General features: G+C 48.7%; 1 protein-coding gene across 1 annotated transcript; it reads left to right on the forward strand.

The window, feature by feature from the left end:
* The first annotated feature begins 38 nt into the window (after positions 1-38).
* Akr7a2 (aldo-keto reductase family 7 member A2) lies at positions 39-7474 on the forward strand. The gene is made up of 7 exons (XM_036178278.1): positions 39-391; positions 3583-3770; positions 3944-4048; positions 5440-5536; positions 5718-5817; positions 6555-6684; positions 7074-7474. The coding sequence occupies exons 1-7, from the start codon at positions 70-72 to the stop codon at positions 7233-7235; spliced, it is 1104 nt and encodes a 367-aa protein (XP_036034171.1). The 5' UTR covers positions 39-69; the 3' UTR covers positions 7236-7474.
* The last annotated feature ends 11751 nt before the right edge of the window (positions 7475-19225 follow it).

The following is a 19225-nucleotide window of genomic DNA, read 5'->3' on the forward strand; positions in this document are numbered from 1 at the left end:
CGCGACGCCCCGCCCCGCCGCGCGTTGTGGGCGGAGCCTCAGGCGCCCGGGCGCGCAGGCGCAGTCTCCATGCTGCGTGCGGCTTCTCGAGCCGTGGGCCGCGCTGCGGTTCGCTGTGCGCGTCGCTCCGGCCCTTCCGTAGCGCGTCCTCTCGCCATGTCCCGGCCTCCGGCACCCGGCGCCACCTCGGGCGCCCCTCTCCGGCCCGCCACGGTTCTGGGTACCATGGAGATGGGGCGCCGCATGGATGCGAGCGCCAGTGCCGCCACAGTCCGCGCCTTCATGGAGCGCGGCCACAACGAACTGGACACGGCCTTCATGTACTGTGACGGCCAGTCCGAGAGCATTCTGGGCGGCCTGGGGCTTGGGCTGGGCAGCGGCGACTGCACAGGTAACCGCTACACCTGTCCCCCACTCCCTGCACCGAGTAGAGCTGAGCTGGTATCCGCACTCGGAGTGCGCCGCCCAGGGTCTGCACCCGGGAGCTTCGTAAGCTCCCATATCCACAACTTTGTCCCGCCTCTCCTTTGAAGCTTCTGGAGTTGCAGCTCGGGGGCCGGTGCTAGGAAGCTCCCTAGTCTCACCTTGAGCCTGTTCTGGCCCCTTGCTTCCTACCTCGGTCCCTGCCTCCCAACTCTCCATTTGCCCCTTAGCCGCCCCCTCCTCCCAACCAGGCTTTGTGCTTATGCCCTCCCCTCTTGCCCTCCCCACCCCTGCGCTCCAGGAGCGTGTTTCTCATTCCGGCCTTCGGTCATCTCCTAGACTTTGTCCTATGCAGTTGACAGTGGCTGGGCGTCTCAAGGAGACCTGTGGCAATGCCAAGGGCCCTAGGGGGCAAGGGTGGAAAGGTAGCGTGGGGAGAGGGCACTTCCAGCCTTTCTATCCACGCTGTGCCCGGTCTTGCAATGGGGAGTGACTAACCCACAGAGAGGGTACCAATGCAGCGTGGAAGACTGAAGCCGTGACTGCTGGGTAGCTTATAGAGGCCCCAGGGAGAGCAGTAAGCAAAGCTCATGGAGCACTGAGGCTAGACCTTCACAGTGTAAGTAGCACCGTGCTGGGTAGAGAACAAGAGAAAGGCACCGGAGGCTGAAGGCTTAGCTGTTCCATGAAGGAGCTTGAGAGTGCAGAGTACATGTATGTATGGGGCAGGATGGTCAGTGGCATGTGTCCCTTGATGGAAGATGAGGGGAACCGTCCCTCATTTGCTTGAAGCCATTGGAAGTTTTAGGAGTGTGCCTGATATATTGTGAGGTCTCTTCTTTGCCTTCCTGAGACTTCTCCTCTCAGTTCCTGTGCAGTGGTCCCCTCTCCAAGGCCCCTTAGACTCACCTGGTACAACTGGAAGGACATAAGTAAGTCCGTGTCTCAAGCCCAACACCAGAGTTTACCTGGCTGATTTGTTTATAATGACTTTCTTTCTTTCTTTCTTTCTTTCTTTCTTTCTTTCTTTCTTTCTTTCTTTCTTTCTTTCTTTCCTTCCTTCCTTCCTTCCTTCCTTCCTTCTCTCTCTCTCTCTCTCTCTCTCTCTCTCTCTCTCTCTCTCTCTCTTTTTCTCTCTCTTTCTTTTTGGTTTTGAGAGACAGTTGTCCTGGAACTCCCTCTTGACTCACTAGAGGCCAAAGTCCCCAGGTCATTCCTGTGGCAGAAGTTCACATGAGAAGGCCTTGGGGGGGGTTGGTGTTGTAGCCAGGAGATGCTGCGGTCTTCTCTATCCTGTGGGATCAGAGGGCTCCCCTTTGTCTTGCTGAGTCCACATAAGCAAGTATCAGAGCACAGAATCCATCTGTCCACCATCAGGCCAGGTAATTGGAGTTCCCGCTCTAGGAATAAACAGTGCTGAGTCGGTGACTGGGGAGACTCTTCAGTGGATTGGAGGTGCAAGCTTCTGGGGGTCTGAAAAATTGATTGCTGCCAAGGAACACATTCAAGTCCCTGTATCTCGTCCCTAATTTGGTGTGTGTGGGGGGGGGGGGGTGTTTTGTTTTATTTTGATTTTTTGAGACAGGGTTTAGTTTTGGCTATTCCAGAACTTATTTTGTAGACCAGGCTGGCCTCGAACCTCTGCCTCCAGGTATTAAAGGCATGCACCACCACTAACTGGCTTTTTTACATTTTTTTTATACTTTGTTAATTTATTTGTATTTGTGCTTTGCTTGCTTGTATATGCACCCCCAGAGGCCAGAAGAGAGGGTTGGGTATCCTGGAACCTCACAGATGATTGTGAGACCAACGTGTGCGGTTTTGGGAGTTAAACCTGAGTCCTCTGCAAGAACAATAAATGCTGTAAACCACTGAGCCATCTCTTCAGCCTCCATTGCATAAATTCTTACATAGTACTTAGTGGTCTCCCTGCTTTCAGGCCTGTCTCACTGAGTTCCTTCTCTATTTTATGGCTAGAGGGAGTGAAATGATGGACTCATATCATCCTGACAAAACTTGGAACATCAAGTCCAAAGATGGGATGGTGTTTGAGCACCTTTGGGATGGAGTCTGTACTCTTATGTATCAAATCCTATACCCCCTGCCCTGTGATATATATAGTTTTAAAATTCAAAATGCAGCCTTGTGTGGCAAGCACCTTTATCCACAGAGACAGCTTGCCAGCCAACTTTTAATGTCTATTCAGGTCCTTTGCTCACTAAAAAAAGATTAAATCTTTTAAAGATTTTTTTTTTTATTGTGGGTGTACAAATGTTTTGTCTGCAAATATAGATGCGTGCCACATACCATGTAGCTTGTACCCAAAGAGAGTGTTGAATTCTCTGGAACTGAAGTGATGTGTGGTTGTGAGCTGCCCTGTGGGTGCTGGCACTCGAACCTGGGTCCCCTGCAAGAGCAACAAGTGCTTTTAACTGCCGAGCCAGTTCTCCTGACCCTATTTTGTATCTTTCTTAAAAATTATTTTTAAAGCTCCCCTAGTTCATAGATAGCATGATTGTCTACTTATAAAATCTGAAGGATTTTAAGACTACCTGGAATTTTAAGATTTATTTACTTACATATTTCATGTGTGAGTGTTCTGTCTGCATGTGTGACTGCACGCCAGAAGAGGGCATCAGATCCCATTATAAATGGTTGTGAGCCATCAGGTGGTTGCTGGGATTGAATTTAGGACCTCTGGGGGAACAGCCAGTGCTCTTAACTGCTGAGCCATCTTTCTAGCCTCCTACCTAGAATTTAAGAGAAAAAAAAAAAAAAAGATGACTTAATCCCTGTGCCCTCCATGTGAGGACAGTTCTATTATTGTCACTTTATTTATAGATTAGGGAATAGTGAACAAATTAAGTAATCTAGCCAGGAACATTTACATTTGCATGGCCAGATGGCCAGTGGGTAATTCTAATAAGGTTTTTTTTTTTTTTTTCTTGTTGTTTTGGTTTTTTTGGGGGGAGTGGGGGTGGGGCAGACAGGATTTCACTGTGTAGCCCTGGCTGTCCTAGAACTCACTCCGTAGACCAGGCTGGCCTCGAACTCACAGAGATCCACCTGGCTCTGCCTCCTGAGTGCTAAGATTAAGGACATGCACCACCATGCTTGGCCTTTTAATACATTTCTTAATCATTATAATCTTCCTGCAAGTGAAAATTGCCACCAAGGCCAACCCTTGGGATGGGAAGTCATTGAAGCCTGATAGTGTCCGGGCCCAGCTGGAGACATCACTGAAGAGGCTGCAGTGTCCCCGGGTGGACCTCTTCTACTTACACGCTCCTGACCACAGCACCCCAATAGAGGAGACGCTTCGTGCCTGTCACCAGCTGCAGCAGGAGGTGAGGGTGGCCCTTGAGCTCAGAGGGGTGATCTTTATACCTCTCATCCTGACTCTGCCATGACAGTGAAGATTACTGGGCACCCAGAGCAGAGCTGGGCACAGACTCCACTACCACCCAGTCCATTTTCCCTTCCTGGTTCCCTGGGCTGAGCTGAGTCCTCTCCCCTGCAGGGCAAGTTTGTGGAGCTTGGCCTGTCCAACTATGCCTCCTGGGAGGTGGCTGAGATCTGTACCCTCTGCAAGAGCAACGGCTGGATCCTGCCAACCGTGTATCAGGTGAGGGGAACTTGGTGGGCTGGGGCTATTCAGACCTCAGGGCTCAGCTGATCCCAAGTTGTTTTGTGCTTCAGACCCCTCCTTAGACCTCTCCAGAGTAGCCTCCTCAAAGCCTGTGGGTACCACCTAGTTTCTCACCAGCCTCACTATGGTGCACCCGCTTTCTTACTACCTGAGCACACACATTTTCATCCTTTCCTGCCATTCTGAACTACAGACTAGAACTTACCTCCCCACGTCCTAGAAGAAGTACTCAGCTTTGACCCAGAAGGCTCTTTCCTGGGAATCCCCTCCCCACAAGCCCTCAGGAGCCTCCAGGCTCTGAGAGCCGTCTTCACACACTGAGCCAACCGGAGTACCTCCTTCATCTTAGAGCCCACCTTTACTGCATTCTCTGTGGATTTTTGTTATCGTGGTGTGTGTTTCCTTTGTACTGGAAATTGAGCCCAAGATCCGATACATGTCCTATACACCTCAGCCTGCTGTCTGTATTTTTAATTTTATTATTGCATCTCTTGGAAGCAGAGAATTTGCTAAACTTTTGAGTGGTTGTGATTTCAGCATCCAGCCCATAAAGGAGGCTGTAGATTGATAACCCAGGCCAGTTTCCCCTCCCCAGTTTCCCCTCAACCCTACTCTATACTACAATCTCTAGAATTTAAGAAAAAAGTATTATTTAGTCCCTGTGCCCTCCAGGTGAGATTTGAAATAATTGAACCTGGGAAGGTATAGATTTAGAATTTAGAATTTTCAAAGTAGAAATTTTCAAATCTGGGCATAGTGGTGCACAGATGGATGTCTGAGGCAGGAGAATCACTATGAGTTCAAGGTCAGCCTGGACTACAGAGCAAGACTATTTCAAAAAACAGAAACCGAGTTGGTGTGCAACCATGAGGACCTGGATTCTCATCCCCCGGTTCAAACACAAAGCCAGGTGTGATTGCCTGGTTCACACAAAGCCAGACATGATAGTGCTATGAAAGGAGACAAGCGAATCATTGGGGCTTGCTCAGTTACTCACCCAGCTCTAAATTTGGTGAGAGGCCCTGTCTCAGGAATAAGGCAGAAACTGATAGAGCAGGACCCCCAACATCCTCCTGTGGCATCTGCGCCCATACACATATACAACACTTACCTGCAGACACACAAAAATAAGTAAAAAGTGGAGGGCTAGCAGGCATAGGGTACAGGCCCCTCACCTCTGCTACTGGGGAGGGTTAGGCAGGGGAGGTCACTTGAGCCCGGGAGCTTAAGAACAGCCTGGCCGATTTACCAAGACCTATTCTAAAAAAGATAGGCTTCCAAAATAAATTATTTTTAAAAAGAGGAAAGCTGAGTCCCTCTCCTTGATACATCCACACTTTGCAACAGGCCCGTCTCCTTCCCTGCAGGGCATGTACAACGCCACCACCAGGCAGGTGGAGAAGGAGCTCCTCCCCTGCCTCAGACACTTTGGATTGAGGTTCTACGCCTACAACCCCTTGGCTGGTATGGGCTGCCATGGGGACAGGCCCTGTAGGTGGGTGGGCGTGTCCAGCCCAACTCTGTGGATTACTGCCCTATTGATGTCCTTTCCAGGCTCCCTCCTGCTCTTCAGTTAAGAGCTGGATGGGACCAAGCAGCCTCTGGGAAGAGTCTGGGCCAGGGTCTGACCATTGCCATCCCACAGGGGGCCTCCTGACAGGCAAATACAAATATGAAGACAAGGATGGCAAGCAGCCTGTGGGCCGCTTCTTTGGGAATAGCTGGGCTGAGACCTACAGGAACCGGTGAGCTGGGGTTCTCTGCAGCAGGATGGGTAGGGGTGGGATTTTTTTTTATCTAACATGAAGTTCTTAGCTGTGCTTCTAGGGATAAAACCTCCTACTGCCCACCCACACCCCACACCCCCGCCCTGTTTCTTGATTCCTTTTTTTAAAAATTTTTTTATGGTTTTTCTAGACAAGGTTTCTATGTGCATCAGCTCTGGCTGTCCTGGCATCCGCTTTGCTTTGTAGACCAGGCTGGCCTCAAACTTACAGAGATCCACCTGCCTCTGCTGAGTGCTGGGATTAAAGGCATGCACCACCACTGCCCAGCTTTGATTCTTATAAGAAATAGCAAATCCTAAGGTTTCTCTTTTTCTTCTACCTCTGTGAGAAAATGAGGAAACCCCACCTTCACACCCAGACCTTGTGGTCACATAAGCCACTGCTACTCTGAGAAGTGCCCTGCCAGGAGGGAACCTTGGGCGGAGGCTTGGGAGGCCAGCGCTAAGTCTGGCTTTATAGCGGCTCCTCTGTTGCACTAGGCAGAGTTACAACAGGTCTAGGAGTTACCAGTGAGGCATCCAGGGAGTGGGCAGCCCAGGAGCTTCTTAAGCCCTGTAAAGGAGGAGATCTCCTCCCGGGGAGAGACCATCCTTTCTGTGCTACAGATGGGGTGGGAGCAGAGCCTTGACAGGCTCTTTGGCTTTAGTCCCCAGTGTGACCCAAGAGTCTCACCCCTGGCCACTCTCCCCACTCAGCTTCTGGAAGGAACACCACTTCGAGGCCATCGCCCTGGTGGAAAAGGCCTTGCAGGCCTCCTATGGCAGCAGCGCCCCCAGCATGACCTCGGCTGCCCTGCGCTGGATGTACCACCACTCACAGCTCCAGGTAGCCCAGTACCAGGAACTCATTTTCTGCCCCTTTAGGGGATCCAGAGTTGCCTTTAAGTTGTTTTTAGAGAGAGTACTTCCTCCAGAGCTAGAGAGGTCATTTGGTGTATAAAGTGCTTGCCAGGCAGGCATGAGGCAAGTGTCTTATAAAGGGAGGGTGGGTTTTTATTTAAGTCTCCCCAGGGAAGAGCTCCTGTGACAAGGGGCAAGAGCGGAATCACATACACTGAGCTGTCAAAGACCTACCCCTTCAGATCTTCCTGGGTGTTCAGGACAGATATTCACAAAGATCCCAGATCTTACCAGGGGACAGGCAAGGAGGGGCATGTATGACAGGACCCACCAAGTAGCAGAAAGGTGCTGAGATCAGGCTGTCTCCCCTTGCAGGGCTCTCAAGGGGATGCAGTCATCCTGGGCATGTCCAGCCTGGAGCAGCTGGAACAGAACTTGGCCGCCACTGAGGAAGGGCCCCTGGAGCCGGCTGTCGTGGATGCCTTTAACCAAGCCTGGAACCTGGTCGCCCACGAGTGTCCCAACTACTTCAGATAGACTGTCCTGGCTCAAGCTGCCAAGGGCTTTCCCGCCACCTCTTGGGTTCACACCCTGGCCATTCCTTGCCTTATGCTGACTCAGTGGGTCCTCTGATCTCCACCCACACAGTCTTCTAGACTGTGGCCCTGCTCCCTGTCACCTTCATGGTGAAGAAAGGCTGGGCTGAGTCCAACAGCAGCTCTTCCTGTCTGAATAAAGCAGGCATCTGGCCTGGCTGCAGCCAGGACTGAACCTCAGACTGTCTCCTCTACTGCTCAACACCTGCTCCCTCCATGCTGCCTCGGGACCCATGAGAAAGGGTGGGACCAGGAGCTGGGGCTCCAGAGAGCATAAGCACGGGAGTGTCTGACACTGCCTGGCGAGGGTCCCCTCACCATGTCCTGATCCAGCCTCACCCCTCACTCTTCTGCTACAGGCCAAAGCAGAAATATGAAGTAGAAATTCAGCTGATTATGGCAAAGCTGATACCTGGAAGAAGCCAAGGGCCTTCCAGAGGATTAAGCCAATCTCAACGAGTATTTGGTGTTATTCGGCTTTTAATATATCAGCTGTTTCCTGCTATGAATTTCTTGTGTGCTTTCATACCTTCCCCAAGAACTTCTAACAGTGTATTTATCTGATGTAGTTCTCTAGTATCCAAAGTCAAAAGGCAGACAGGACAAAGCATTTCAGACCAACCACTGAGTCTCCTGAATTAAGGTAAACACTCTTCTGACACCTCCTGTCTCCTAGGTTTAGGAGGCAGGCGAACTTAGGTGCATAGCTTTGTTTCTTGTGCAGATCAAGTTCAGACCCTCCTTTCTCTCACAGCCCAAATGGCATTCCAGAGCAATTGACTCAGAACAAAAGGGCTTTTTGCATACCAGGTTCAGTGTAGCTGTGAGGCAGGTTTCCTAGCTGAGTAGAGTCACGCAGCCCTGCCAGTGTATGGTGGCATAGGAAAACAGGGGCAGTTTTACTTTGGTGACTCTTTCACCTAACCACCTGTAAGATTGTGGTTTGAGCACATTTATGACAGACACATAACATTTCACCTAACCACTTATAAGAATATATTTTGGGGCTGGAGAGATGGCTCAATGGTTAAGAACACTGACTGCTCTTCCAGAGGTCCTGAGTTCAATTCCCAGCAACCACATGGTGGCTCACAACCATCTGTAATGAGATCTGGCGCCCTCTTCTGGCCTGCAGGGACACATGCAGGCAGAATACTGCATACATAATAAATAAATAAATAAATAAATCTTTTTTAAAAAAAAAAGAATATATTTTGAGCACACAAATTCCCTTTCTGACTTATTCCAGGCTTTATCTGATCCTGTCTCCTCTATTCACTCCCCTTTGGGGCTGCAAATGAAGATGGCTACCACAGCTCTTGTGGGGACCTTGGACGCCTTGCATTGGATTGTAAGAGCCGGGCAGCTGGTAGGTCTGAGACGGTTCTGGAAGAGGAAGGGAAAGGAACCACAGTGGAGAAGGTTCTGGAAGAGGAAGGGAAAGGAACCACAGTGGAGAAGGTTCTGGAAGAGGAAGGGAAAGGAACCACAGTGGAGAAGAATGAGGATGGCAGTGAGGACTGAGACGGGAGGTCGGAGTTATGAGAGGACAGGAGGAGAAGGGACAGAGAGGAGCTGAGCATAAGAACAGAATGAAGGTGTGCAGAGAGAATGTTATCTCAGGAGTAAAGGGGACCGACGAAAGAGCTCCATGAACTTAGATTCCTTTCCCTCACATTATTCTCGCTGTTAGTGTCTCCTCTGGGGCGCTGGGAAAGAAAATAAAGAGGCAGACCTCAAACTTTTCAGAACTTTCTACATGTGACACAATAAGATGGACGTGGGTATGCACACTTGTTAATTCAAGAGACTGAGACAGGAGGCTTGCCCCCAGAGTGAGGTCAAGACTGACCTACATAGTGAGTTCCAGGCTCCCCGGGGGCACTTAAGGAGACCCTTTCTCAAAAGCAAACATGACGAATTTAAAAGGCATGGGCCTCTCCTTCAGACTTGTCTTACTAAATCTCAGAAGAATTTAGATAAAATGTATAATTACAGTATAGTGAAAAGGATAATGTTAAGCTGGGCAGTGGTGGTGCATGCCTTGATCCAGGAGGCAGAGGCAGAGGCAGACAGATCTCTGTGACATCAAAGCCAGCCTGGTCTACAGAGTGAGTTCCAGGACAGCCAGGATACAGAGATGAACTCTGTCTCAGAAAACATTAAAAAAGAAATTAAATGAAGAAGAAGAAGAATGTTAATATTTACCAGGATTCTTCTGTAGACTTGGTTTTGTTTATTTGTTTTGAGAGAGGGTCTCAAGTAGACCAGGCTGAGGATGACCTTGAACTTCTGATTCTTCTATCTCTGGTATGTGATAGACATATGCCAGCCACTGTGCATGGTTTATGCAGACGTGGGAGTCAAACACAGGACATAATGCATGCTGGGTAATGTAATGCAGAAGCTGTTTTTTGTTCCTTGATTTTTTTTTTTTTTTTTTTTTTTTTTTTTTTTTGAGATGGTGTCTCTGTGTTGCCCCGACTGACCTAAAATTTCAGGGTTCTAGTGGTCTTCTAACCTAACCTCCACAAAGAGCTGGCATTACACAGGGCACCCACACCATACTGAACCTGGGGGCATTTCTAACACTTGTCATCTCGGCATTGGATTTAGTCTTAGCTGAAACCTCCTGCCTCATCATCCCTGGGTTCCTCAGCTTTGATCTGGGCCTCCTGGTGGGAGGAGGTATCTAGAGTGGTCCAGGCTCATGGTAGAGGCTTGGCCCCCAGCTGCTGCTCATTTGTGAGGCAGGCTTAATAGGAGGAAGTAGGTCACTGGGATCCATACCATAATGTTCAGATTTGCTATAGGGCCACCACCAAGGCTGAAGCCATGAGCCAGAATTAACCCTGTGCCCTTCAGCTCTTGGTCTCTGGCATTTTGTCACAGCCGCTGAAAGCTAACTAGTGCAGGCAAGCATGTCTCCATTTTCTTCCCCAAATTCCTTGTACAAACTTGAAGCAGGAAGGGCTAGTGAAGGGAAATCCCGGGCCTGATGGTTGCTGCTTGCCTGTTCCCATGGCAGCTGAATACTAGCATGGGGTTTGCTCAAGGCAGCAATTGTTGGGCACCTGCCAGCCACTAGCACTTAGTCCCTGGGAAGCAGGTAAGAGGCTCACCTTGGGATCCCAGATGAAGCCAACACTCTACAGGACTGTGTCTGAGGAGGAACCTTGCAGACAGATTTGTGTATACTCAGACACAGTCCTGTGTCCTCATCTGTAACAGAAGCAAAGCTCCTTCCACTAGGCTGATGGTCCAGCTTTTGTTGCACAATAGGTCACCCCCAAGGTAAGTTGTCACATTGTAATTACTCAATATGAAGGGTCAAGGTACTGTCTGTTGAAATCCTACCTGTCCATGCCAGTCAGTATGCCACAGTAGCTCCTAGGCTCAGGAGGCTGAGGCAGATTTCTTTTTCTTTTAGTTTTTATTGATTTGTTTGTTTGTTTATTCAATTATTTATTTAATTTTAGCTTTTTCCTTTCTTTCATTTTTTTTTTCATTTTGCATACCAACCCCTGTTCCCCCTCCCTCCCCTTCTCCCATTTGCTTCCATCTGCCCCCATCCCACCCTCATCCCTCCCTCATAAGTAGTAAGGCTTCCCTTGGGTAGTCACCACAGGCTGGCATATCAAAGTGGGGCAGGTCCATGCCCCTCCCCTTTGTATCGCACCATAGGAAATGGGCTGTAAAAATCCAGTCCGTGTACATGGGATAAGTCCTGATCTCATTGCCAGGGGACCCACAAACACATCAAACTACACAACTGTCACCCACATTCAGAGGTGTGAGTGAAGAAGCATTCAGTTAGCTGTCATCATGTAGATCTTAATTCATGGTGATCTCGGGTGTCTGTTCCTTGAGGGAACTGAGAAGGCAGGTTGCAGCAATGATGCTCCAGGAGCTTGGGGGATGGCACATCAAATCAGGACTACAGGAGCCATCACATCTGCTGTTTCTCTGGAGGTAGAAATACCTCTATTCATCCTGTAAAAAGTGTCAATGAATTAGGAGATAACAGAGTTTTTATGAGTGGGCGTGTGGGTGAAGTTAACCTGTCAGTATTCTCCCAGTTGGCATCCTCAGTTGGTGGTCGCCATCCTTGGAGCTGGTACAGGGGCTGGCCTATCTGGAGGACCCTCTGTGGATTGGCCCTGGCGTGAGTCTGGCAGGAGGCGTGAAACTGCAAAATATGCTCGAAAATGGGTGGAGTCAAAATGGGCTCTGGAAACTGTTTTCATCAGACCAGATTTCTTGATACAGTAGCAGAACATTTCCCAGGAATCTGCAAGTATCTGTAAGACAGCTGGAACAGATTTACATCTTGGTGTCATAGCAAAAGGCATGAACATTTTTAGAAGACAACCAGAGAAAAGTTAAGACTCTGAAATTACATCTGAAACCTGTTAATCCTGGACTATGAGGCACACCTGTCTGCACTTCCAATAGGAAAGTTGGGGGAGATTTGTAAAACTGGCAAATCCTGGTCATCAAACACCATCAGATCTGAGGATGAGTAAGTGAACAGAACTGAGACAGGTTTCTATCTTCACATAAACCAACCTTAAAGCTGTTTCCTTTTATCTAATTCACCAGGGGACACAGAGAACAGTCAATAGTAAAAAGTGACACTGAAGTCTGTTCTGTGAGTTTATCTGATCTGGTAATGAGGTAAGTTGTATCTAAACCTAGTAGTAGCTCCAGTAGAGGGATACCTGTAAATTCTGTATGGAGAGCTGAGAAAGCATCTGAAGCAAAGCCTGGTCAAATGGAATATGAGATCTGAGAAGGATAAATTATATCTGAGTGCAGACTAAGCAGCTTTTAAATCTATTAAAAATGACAGGGACCAGACCATACCCAGTTAGCCATACCCAGGTCTCCATATTGTTGGAGGGAGAAGTATCAGAACAGCATCGATCTTTGGCCGCCAGACCCATAAGGTGGGAGTTTTTCCCATGGAAGCAGGACATAGGGAAGACTGACTCTACTTTGTCTAGACATAAGGGGTGCAATCAATTCTCTGGTGTCCTGCTATATTTCCACAGTCTGGGCCAGGTCCTGGCAGCAGGTATCTTGCCCAGAGGTCAGCGTCGCCATAAGCCAGGCAGAGGCATCATGGTGCCCCAATCTTCTTCGGGGACCTTGGGTCTCCTCTAGGATCTGGGAGTCTCTGTATTTTATAATAAGCTTTTTTATCAACATTTTAAATGCCATATTCTGCACATCTCTAAGCATTTGAGGACTGCCAATGTCATAAGGAAGGAAGAAGGAAGAAAGTGGAGAATTTTTTCTCTTTGCTGACTATCTGGCCCAAGAAATACTGAAGCCATTCTCACATCCAGATGTGAGATGGTCAAAGGTGGGTAGCTGCACCAGAAATCCCCGAGTGGCAGTATTGAATGGAAGGCAAAGCCACTGGTGAGCAAGAAAGCAGGCTTGTTACAGGTGGGAGGGAGCAGATCTGCCATGGGTGGAGGGAGGTGAGTAAGTGGGTACCTTTGTTGGGCTCTGCCAAGGTATGCCACCAAGCCAACATGCCACACACAGCAGTTAGTGGAAGAGGTTTGAGGGAGGAGGAAAGCAAGAGTGAGAGACTGTGTCAGAGTGAGGGCTTGGGAGGGGCAGGCCCTGATCGCTTGCAGAAGTCATAAATGTCCCCCCAAAATCACAGTTCCTGTCGGGCCTGCCGACAGTCAGCTGGGTAGCTGGGTAGAGGCGTGAGGATTGAAGAGACAATGAAGAAGACAGAGAAGAGTCGAGAGGTCTGCCAGTCAATGCCAGACAGCCCCGAGTTTATTTCACAGCCAGCTTATATACAGTTTTGAAGCACAGAGGTAGAACAATGCACAGCACAGGCATTCAACCACTATCTATCCTGCCTTGCACCAAGGAACAGACCGTTTCTTTTTCTATCTCAATGTACCTCTGGAAGGCATCAGCAGCCTGCATCTAGCTAGATAGTATGTTCCCTCTAAGGGCTAATGAGTACTTTCTCACAACCCTTCAAGGAGACTCTGGGCTAATCAGAACTTTCTCACAGCCTTGGAGCAAACAAGCTTGAACTCTATTGACTCAGAATAGACTTCAGATTCAAACTGGGAAACTGAGTCAGTTGTGGGCTCCCACAAGTTCCCATGGATGAGAGGGGGGATAGGAGTCATTATAGCCTGTAGCCAGGGGTGTCCCCGGAGCTAGAGGGAGGACAGAACGAGGGACAAGCCATCACTGTCACCACACTCAGTGGGGGCAGACTTAGCTTGGCTAAGCCGGGAGTCTCAGCACTCACTCAGTACCAAGATTTTCAAGGAGGCCAGCCAGAATGAAAACCCAGCTTTGGGAGGAATCTCATCCATAGGAAAAGGTCAGGGATGATGTCACAAAAGCAAAAGGGCCTAATGGGACTGTGGGCAGCTTCGGTGGGGGTGTAACAACCCAATTGACGCTTATGTGATTGCTCTTGATGGAGAGAGTGACTGGGTAAGTCAGAGCCTGTTGTCCTAGGAGACTGGGGTCCTGGAATGTGAGGAGCTTCCAGGAGGTCCTATGCAAGCCACAGAACCAATGTAAATGTCATGGAACAGCTTGAGAGGCTTTGACATGCCATGTGGATGTGATAGATGGCAGTGTGGCACAATGGAAAGTCACATGGCAGACACAAGATCCACATGGAAAGTTCATTTTGGGAGAAAGAAAAAGAGTTAAAGAGACAGTTGCGCACTAACTGGCAAAATGAGGGAGAGAGAGTAAATGGGGAGGATTTTTTTCTTTTTATTTATTTACTTGTTTATTATTGAAAGATTCCCGGGGGGGATCTTCCCTCAGGAGAGACCCCGAACCCAAGGAACACATCGAAACCATCCATCAGATGGTTGCAAACAGCAAGAGGGTTTATTTGAATACACAGGTACCTGGGGCGACAAGTCTCTCGGAGGACTTGCACGCCTTCCTAGGGAAAGGGGGACTTTTTATAGGATCCCAGGGGCAGAAGCGCAGTTACAGAAGCGAGAAGCATAGTTACAGGGTTCCCATTGGTTGATTCAAATAAGGCCAGGGTGAACTTGGGGACATATTCTTAATTTTCGGAAATTTGCTGTGTGTGGCTGACTTGGCCTTGTCTAGGGCACAGTGGTGTTTTCCTAGCCCAACTGTCTATTCCCCAAGGCCAGGTGGCCCACCATAGATATCCTGTTTTGACTCAATGGTTTCTCTCCCAAGGCCGGGTGGCCGACCATAGTTATGAACTCCTGTTTGGCCTTCTTCCCCTGAACCGCAGATATCCTGTTCTTTATGTTTAAGCCTTGCAAAATGGCATTACAGCAGTCAAGCTAAAGCTATTGTAGGGGGTCTTTCATTATGTATACAGTGTTCTGTCTGCATGTATCTCTACAGGCCAGAAGAGGGCACCAGATCTCATTACAGATGGTTGTGAGCCACCATGTGGTTGCTGGGAATTGAACTCAGGACCTCTGGAAGAGCAGCCAGTGCTCTTAACCTCTGAGCCATCTCTCCAGACCAGGATTTTTTTCTTTTCTTTTTTCTTTTTTTGAGCTGAGGATCGAACCCAGAGCCTTGTGATTGCTAGGCAAGTGCTCTACCACTGAGCTAAATCCCCAAAACCAGGATTCTTTTCTTAAAGGAGACTTTACATAAGATGACATCAGGATGCTGGGCAGGTCCCCCAAGGGCAGGTCAGAATACTAACTCATACAGCAGGCATTAGAAGAGACACCCCACCATACCTTGTGGGGCATTTCTAACACTTGTCATCTCGGCAGTGGATTTAGTCTTAGCTGAAACCTCCTGCCTCATCATCCCTGGGTTCCTCAGCTTTGATCTGGGCCTCCTGGTGGGAGGAGGTATCTAGAGTGGTCCAGGCTCATGGTAGAGGCTTGGCCCCCAGCTGCTGCTCATTTGTGAGGCAGGCTTAATAGGAGGAAGTAGGTCACTGGGATCCATACCATAATGTTCAGATTTGCTATAGGGCCACCACCAAGGCTGAAGCCATGAGCCAGAATTAACCCTGTGCCCTTCAGCTCTTGGTCTCTGGCATTTTGTCACAGCCGCTGAAAGCTAACTAGTGCAGGCAAGCATGTCTCCATTTTCTTCCCCAAATTCCTTGTACAAACTTGAAGCAGGAAGGGCTAGTGAAGGGAAATCCCGGGCCTGATGGTTGCTGCTTGCCTGTTCCCATGGCAGCTGAATACTAGCATGGGGTTTGCTCAAGGCAGCAATTGTTGGGCACCTGCCAGCCACTAGCACTTAGTCCCTGGGAAGCAGGTAAGAGGCTCACCTTGGGATCCCAGATGAAGCCAACACTCTACAGGACTGTGTCTGAGGAGGAACCTTGCAGACAGATTTGTGTATACTCAGACACAGTCCTGTGTCCTCATCTGTAACAGAAGCAAAGCTCCTTCCACTAGGCTGATGGTCCAGCTTTTGTTGCACAATAGGTCACCCCCAAGGTAAGTTGTCACATTGTAATTACTCAATATGAAGGGTCAAGGTACTGTCTGTTGAAATCCTACCTGTCCATGCCAGTCAGTATGCCACAGTAGCTCCTAGGCTCAGGAGGCTGAGGCAGATTTCTTTTTCTTTTAGTTTTTATTGATTTGTTTGTTTGTTTATTCAATTATTTATTTAATTTTAGCTTTTTCCTTTCTTTCATTTTTTTTTCATTTTGCATACCAACCCCTGTTCCCCCTCCCTCCCCTTCTCCCATTTGCTTCCATCTGCCCCCATCCCACCCTCATCCCTCCCTCATAAGTAGTAAGGCTTCCCTTGGGTAGTCACCACAGGCTGGCATATCAAAGTGGGGCAGGTCCATGCCCCTCCCCTTTGTATCGCACCATAGGAAATGGGCTGTAAAAATCCAGTCCGTGTACATGGGATAAGTCCTGATCTCATTGCCAGGGGACCCACAAACACATCAAACTACACAACTGTCACCCACATTCAGAGGTGTGAGTGAAGAAGCATTCAGTTAGCTGTCATCATGTAGATCTTAATTCATGGTGATCTCGGGTGTCTGTTCCTTGAGGGAACTGAGAAGGCAGGTTGCAGCAATGATGCTCCAGGAGCTTGGGGGATGGCACATCAAATCAGGACTACAGGAGCCATCACATCTGCTGTTTCTCTGGAGGTAGAAATACCTCTATTCATCCTGTAAAAAGTGTCAATGAATTAGGAGATAACAGAGTTTTTATGAGTGGGCGTGTGGGTGAAGTTAACCTGTCAGTATTCTCCCAGTTGGCATCCTCAGTTGGTGGTCGCCATCCTTGGAGCTGGTACAGGGGCTGGCCTATCTGGAGGACCCTCTGTGGATTGGCCCTGGCGTGAGTCTGGCAGGAGGCGTGAAACTGCAAAATATGCTCGAAAATGGGTGGAGTCAAAATGGGCTCTGGAAACTGTTTTCATCAGACCAGATTTCTTGATACAGTAGCAGAACATTTCCCAGGAATCTGCAAGTATCTGTAAGACAGCTGGAACAGATTTACATCTTGGTGTCATAGCAAAAGGCATGAACATTTTTAGAAGACAACCAGAGAAAAGTTAAGACTCTGAAATTACATCTGAAACCTGTTAATCCTGGACTATGAGGCACACCTGTCTGCACTTCCAATAGGAAAGTTGGGGGAGATTTGTAAAACTGGCAAATCCTGGTCATCAAACACCATCAGATCTGAGGATGAGTAAGTGAACAGAACTGAGACAGGTTTCTATCTTCACATAAACCAACCTTAAAGCTGTTTCCTTTTATCTAATTCACCAGGGGACACAGAGAACAGTCAATAGTAAAAAGTGACACTGAAGTCTGTTCTGTGAGTTTATCTGATCTGGTAATGAGGTAAGTTGTATCTAAACCTAGTAGTAGCTCCAGTAGAGGGATACCTGTAAATTCTGTATGGAGAGCTGAGAAAGCATCTGAAGCAAAGCCTGGTCAAATGGAATATGAGATCTGAGAAGGATAAATTATATCTGAGTGCAGACTAAGCAGCTTTTAAATCTATTAAAAATGACAGGGACCAGACCATACCCAGTTAGCCATACCCAGGTCTCCATATTGTTGGAGGGAGAAGTATCAGAACAGCATCGATCTTTGGCCGCCAGACCCATAAGGTGGGAGTTTTTCCCATGGAAGCAGGACATAGGGAAGACTGACTCTACTTTGTCTAGACATAAGGGGTGCAATCAATTCTCTGGTGTCCTGCTATATTTCCACAGTCTGGGCCAGGTCCTGGCAGCAGGTATCTTGCCCAGAGGTCAGCGTCGCCATAAGCCAGGCAGAGGCATCATGGTGCCCCAATCTTCTTCGGGGACCTTGGGTCTCCTCTAGGATCTGGGAGTCTCTGTATTTTATAATAAGCTTTTTTATCAACATTTTAAATGCCATATTCTGCACATCTCTAAGCATTTGAGGACTGCCAATGTCATAAGGAAGGAAGAAGGAAGAAAGTGGAGAATTTTTTCTCTTTGCTGACTATCTGGCCCAAGAAATACTGAAGCCATTCTCACATCCAGATGTGAGATGGTCAAAGGTGGGTAGCTGCACCAGAAATCCCCGAGTGGCAGTATTGAATGGAAGGCAAAGCCACTGGTGAGCAAGAAAGCAGGCTTGTTACAGGTGGGAGGGAGCAGATCTGCCATGGGTGGAGGGAGGTGAGTAAGTGGGTACCTTTGTTGGGCTCTGCCAAGGTATGCCACCAAGCCAACATGCCACACACAGCAGTTAGTGGAAGAGGTTTGAGGGAGGAGGAAAGCAAGAGTGAGAGACTGTGTCAGAGTGAGGGCTTGGGAGGGGCAGGCCCTGATCGCTTGCAGAAGTCATAAATGTCCCCCCAAAATCACAGTTCCTGTCGGGCCTGCCGACAGTCAGCTGGGTAGCTGGGTAGAGGCGTGAGGATTGAAGAGACAATGAAGAAGACAGAGAAGAGTCGAGAGGTCTGCCAGTCAATGCCAGACAGCCCCGAGTTTATTTCACAGCCAGCTTATATACAGTTTTGAAGCACAGAGGTAGAACAATGCACAGCACAGGCATTCAACCACTATCTATCCTGCCTTGCACCAAGGAACAGACCGTTTCTTTTTCTATCTCAATGTACCTCTGGAAGGCATCAGCAGCCTGCATCTAGCTAGATAGTATGTTCCCTCTAAGGGCTAATGAGTACTTTCTCACAACCCTTCAAGGAGACTCTGGGCTAATCAGAACTTTCTCACAGCCTTGGAGCAAACAAGCTTGAACTCTATTGACTCAGAATAGACTTCAGATTCAAACTGGGAAACTGAGTCAGTTGTGGGCTCCCACAAGTTCCCATGGATGAGAGGGGGGATAGGAGTCATTATAGCCTGTAGCCAGGGGTGTCCCCGGAGCTAGAGGGAGGACAGAACGAGGGACAAGCCATCACTGTCACCACACTCAGTGGGGGCAGACTTAGCTTGGCTAAGCCGGGAGTCTCAGCACTCACTCAGTACCAAGATTTTCAAGGAGGCCAGCCAGAATGAAAACCCAGCTTTGGGAGGAATCTCATCCATAGGAAAAGGTCAGGGATGATGTCACAAAAGCAAAAGGGCCTAATGGGACTGTGGGCAGCTTCGGTGGGGGTGTAACAACCCAATTGACGCTTATGTGATTGCTCTTGATGGAGAGAGTGACTGGGTAAGTCAGAGCCTGTTGTCCTAGGAGACTGGGGTCCTGGAATGTGAGGAGCTTCCAGGAGGTCCTATGCAAGCCACAGAACCAATGTAAATGTCATGGAACAGCTTGAGAGGCTTTGACATGCCATGTGGATGTGATAGATGGCAGTGTGGCACAATGGAAAGTCACATGGCAGACACAAGATCCACATGGAAAGTTCATTTTGGGAGAAAGAAAAAGAGTTAAAGAGACAGTTGCGCACTAACTGGCAAAATGAGGGAGAGAGAGTA

The sequence above is a fragment of the Onychomys torridus genome, chromosome 2 (genome assembly GCF_903995425.1).
Source record: "Onychomys torridus chromosome 2, mOncTor1.1, whole genome shotgun sequence".
In the NCBI taxonomy this organism is placed as follows: Eukaryota; Metazoa; Chordata; class Mammalia; order Rodentia; family Cricetidae; genus Onychomys; species Onychomys torridus.

Excerpts from the sequence above, each read along its gene's own strand:
- Akr7a2 (XM_036178278.1), top strand. The coding sequence starts at position 70 with ATGCTGCGTGCGGCTTCTCGAGCCGTGGGCCGCGCTGCGGTTCGCTGT. Across the intron at positions 5,537-5,717 it reads CGCCTACAACCCCTTGGCTG|GGGGCCTCCTGACAGGCAAA; the intron begins GTATGGGCTGCC and ends GCCATCCCACAG. Across the intron at positions 5,818-6,554 it reads GCTGAGACCTACAGGAACCG|CTTCTGGAAGGAACACCACT; the intron begins GTGAGCTGGGGT and ends CTCCCCACTCAG.